The sequence below is a fragment of the Apteryx rowi genome, unplaced genomic scaffold (assembly GCF_003343035.1).
Source record: "Apteryx rowi isolate R43461 unplaced genomic scaffold, aptRow1 scaffold_1056, whole genome shotgun sequence".
Lineage (NCBI taxonomy): Eukaryota > Metazoa > Chordata > Aves > Apterygiformes > Apterygidae > Apteryx > Apteryx rowi.
This window is the reverse complement of record NW_020447260.1, coordinates 96,825-98,828: the sequence shown is the minus strand read 5'-3', so window position 1 is coordinate 98,828 and position 2,004 is coordinate 96,825. Positions and strand designations below refer to the sequence as shown.

The window sequence follows — 2,004 nt, the reverse complement described above, 5'->3', positions numbered from 1 at the left end:
CGGGGACCCCGGCTCTTGCGCACCTGCGCGGGGGCCGGAGCCTGGCCACATCCGCTCCGTCTGCTCCAAGCGGGCCGCCGGTGCCTCCGGCACGGGGTACTCCAGCTCCGGCTGGGACTGGAGCGCCGGCACGGGGAAGGAGAGAGGAGGAGGAAGGGCGGTTAGCGAGGGCGTCTGCTCCGGCCCCGGGCGCCGGGTGGGATGCTCCCGGAGCGGCAGCCGGGCAGAGCCGCCGGCAGCGCCTGGCCCCGATCCCGGTGCCGCCAGCTCTACCTGGAACACCACCACTTTGCCGTCGTCCGCCTGCAGGTAGAAGGTCCAGGTGGAGGAGATGAAGCTCTGGGCAGAGCTGACAATGCCGGTGCAGAAGGTGGAGACCAGGTCGAACAYGGAGAACGGCGCCGCCGCCGGCTCCGGCTCCAGGCTCTGCAAAGCAGCGGGAGCACCGGGTCACCGGGCTCCTCCGCCACGCGCCTCCGGAGCCAGGAGCGGGCCAGCTCGCGCTCGCCCTTCTCCCACTGCCCCGAGGCTGAGGGATGCCCCAGCTCCGGCACGGCACTGAGCCGCGGCCGGTGCCGCCGGCGGGGACCCCGYGGCCCCCCGCAGCCTCCGGCGCTCGCCCTGGGCCCGAGCGGGAGGAGCGGAGCAGCCGAGATGCCGAGGGCGTTTCTCCGCTGGCAGCGGCCCCGTGCCCGGGATTCTTGGCCGTCTCGGCGGTTTGTTATTTTTAAAGCATCCCTGCTGGAATCCGCTTGGCTGCTGCCTGCCACTGGCTCCGAACATTTTCCGACAGCCCCTTGCACGGTCGAACCAGCAAACAGGAAATAAATAGGTCAGATTCTGTATCTAATTATTATGCTAAATCTGCTCTGCCTGCTTCGCTGGGAAGCCGGAGCAGAGGCGCTCGGGGAGGACGAGGGGGCACGGTGGGGGTCGGGCTCCAGCCCGCCGCCCCGGGAAGCACGGAGGCTCCGGGAGCCGCCGCCGGCTCCGGCGGGGTGTTTCCGCTTGCTCTCGCCGACGCTCGTCGCTAGCCCTGCAGCGGTGTCAAGGAGCGAGCGGGAGGACGCCGGAGGCTCCGGGCTGGGAGGTGTTTTTACAGGGAACACCATGTTTCCCCCTGCTTTTCCCAGCACAAAATCTTCTCGGATTGCGCAAAGCCAAAAGGCTCCACCTTGGGCCAAAGCCTAATCTAATTAACTGGGCGAAAGCCGAATTAATTAAACGTGGGAGGAAGAGCGTTGCTAATTGCTGGAAGGGAGAACGGATCAAACCTGGGGGGGAATCTGGAAGTCCAAACCTTTCATCTCGGGAACRCCACTTCCCGGCCCCGCCTGTCCCGAATGGCGGCAGCCCGGCCCCAGCCGCACGGATCCGCCTTCCCCGCCTGGAATCCGACGGGGCCCGAGGCCTGCGCTGCCGACGGGCTGCACGCGCCRGGTTCGGAGCCGGCCGAGGGGTCCGCGCGCGCCCGCGGGGAGAGAGGCGGCAGCCGGGAAGGGGGCGCGCGGGGACGGGACAGGACGGGACGAGGGCTCCCGAATCGCGCCCTGGCATCACCTGCTCTCGCCCGCTCTCCGCCTGGGGCAGCTGCTTCCGGCACCCGGTGGCGCAGCCGAACTGCTCCTCGGCTCGGCCGTAGGCTTCGGCGCAGGCTGCAGGGCGGGAGGGGGGCAGAGGGTGAGGGCAGCCCCCCGCCGCGGGGCTCTTCCCGCCGAGCTTCCCGCAGGCGCCGCGGTCCGGCCCCGGCGAGGGCGGAGGCGTCCCTCCCGGGCGGCGTTCGGGGCCGCCGGCTCTTTACCTGCCTCGCACTCGGCTCTGGTCGCGTTCAGCTCGGCGCTGGCGTCCACGAAGTGACAGATGGAGAACAGCCGGCAGCCGCGGTAACAGGCGTTGAGAACAGCATCCTGCCGGCAGGAGGAGGAGGAGGAGGAGGAGGGCGAAGCGCTGGCGCGAAGCACGGCCCGGGGGCTGCGCCCGGAGCTGGGCGCCCAGAGCCCCCCC

General features: G+C 70.3%; 1 protein-coding gene across 1 annotated transcript in view; it reads right to left on the bottom strand.

Annotated features, from left to right (window-relative positions):
- Positions 1 to 2,004, bottom strand: part of TMEM59L (transmembrane protein 59 like) — a 6,210-nt gene that overhangs the window by 828 nt on the left and 3,378 nt on the right. The window contains exons 2-5 of the mRNA XM_026069205.1: positions 1,802 to 1,907; positions 1,561 to 1,655; positions 274 to 417; positions 28 to 117 (exon numbers count right to left, since the gene is read on the bottom strand). Of these exons, the coding sequence (XP_025924990.1) occupies positions 28 to 117; positions 274 to 417; positions 1,561 to 1,655; positions 1,802 to 1,907 (435 nt within the window). The remainder of the gene's footprint in view (positions 1 to 27; positions 118 to 273; positions 418 to 1,560; positions 1,656 to 1,801; positions 1,908 to 2,004) is intronic.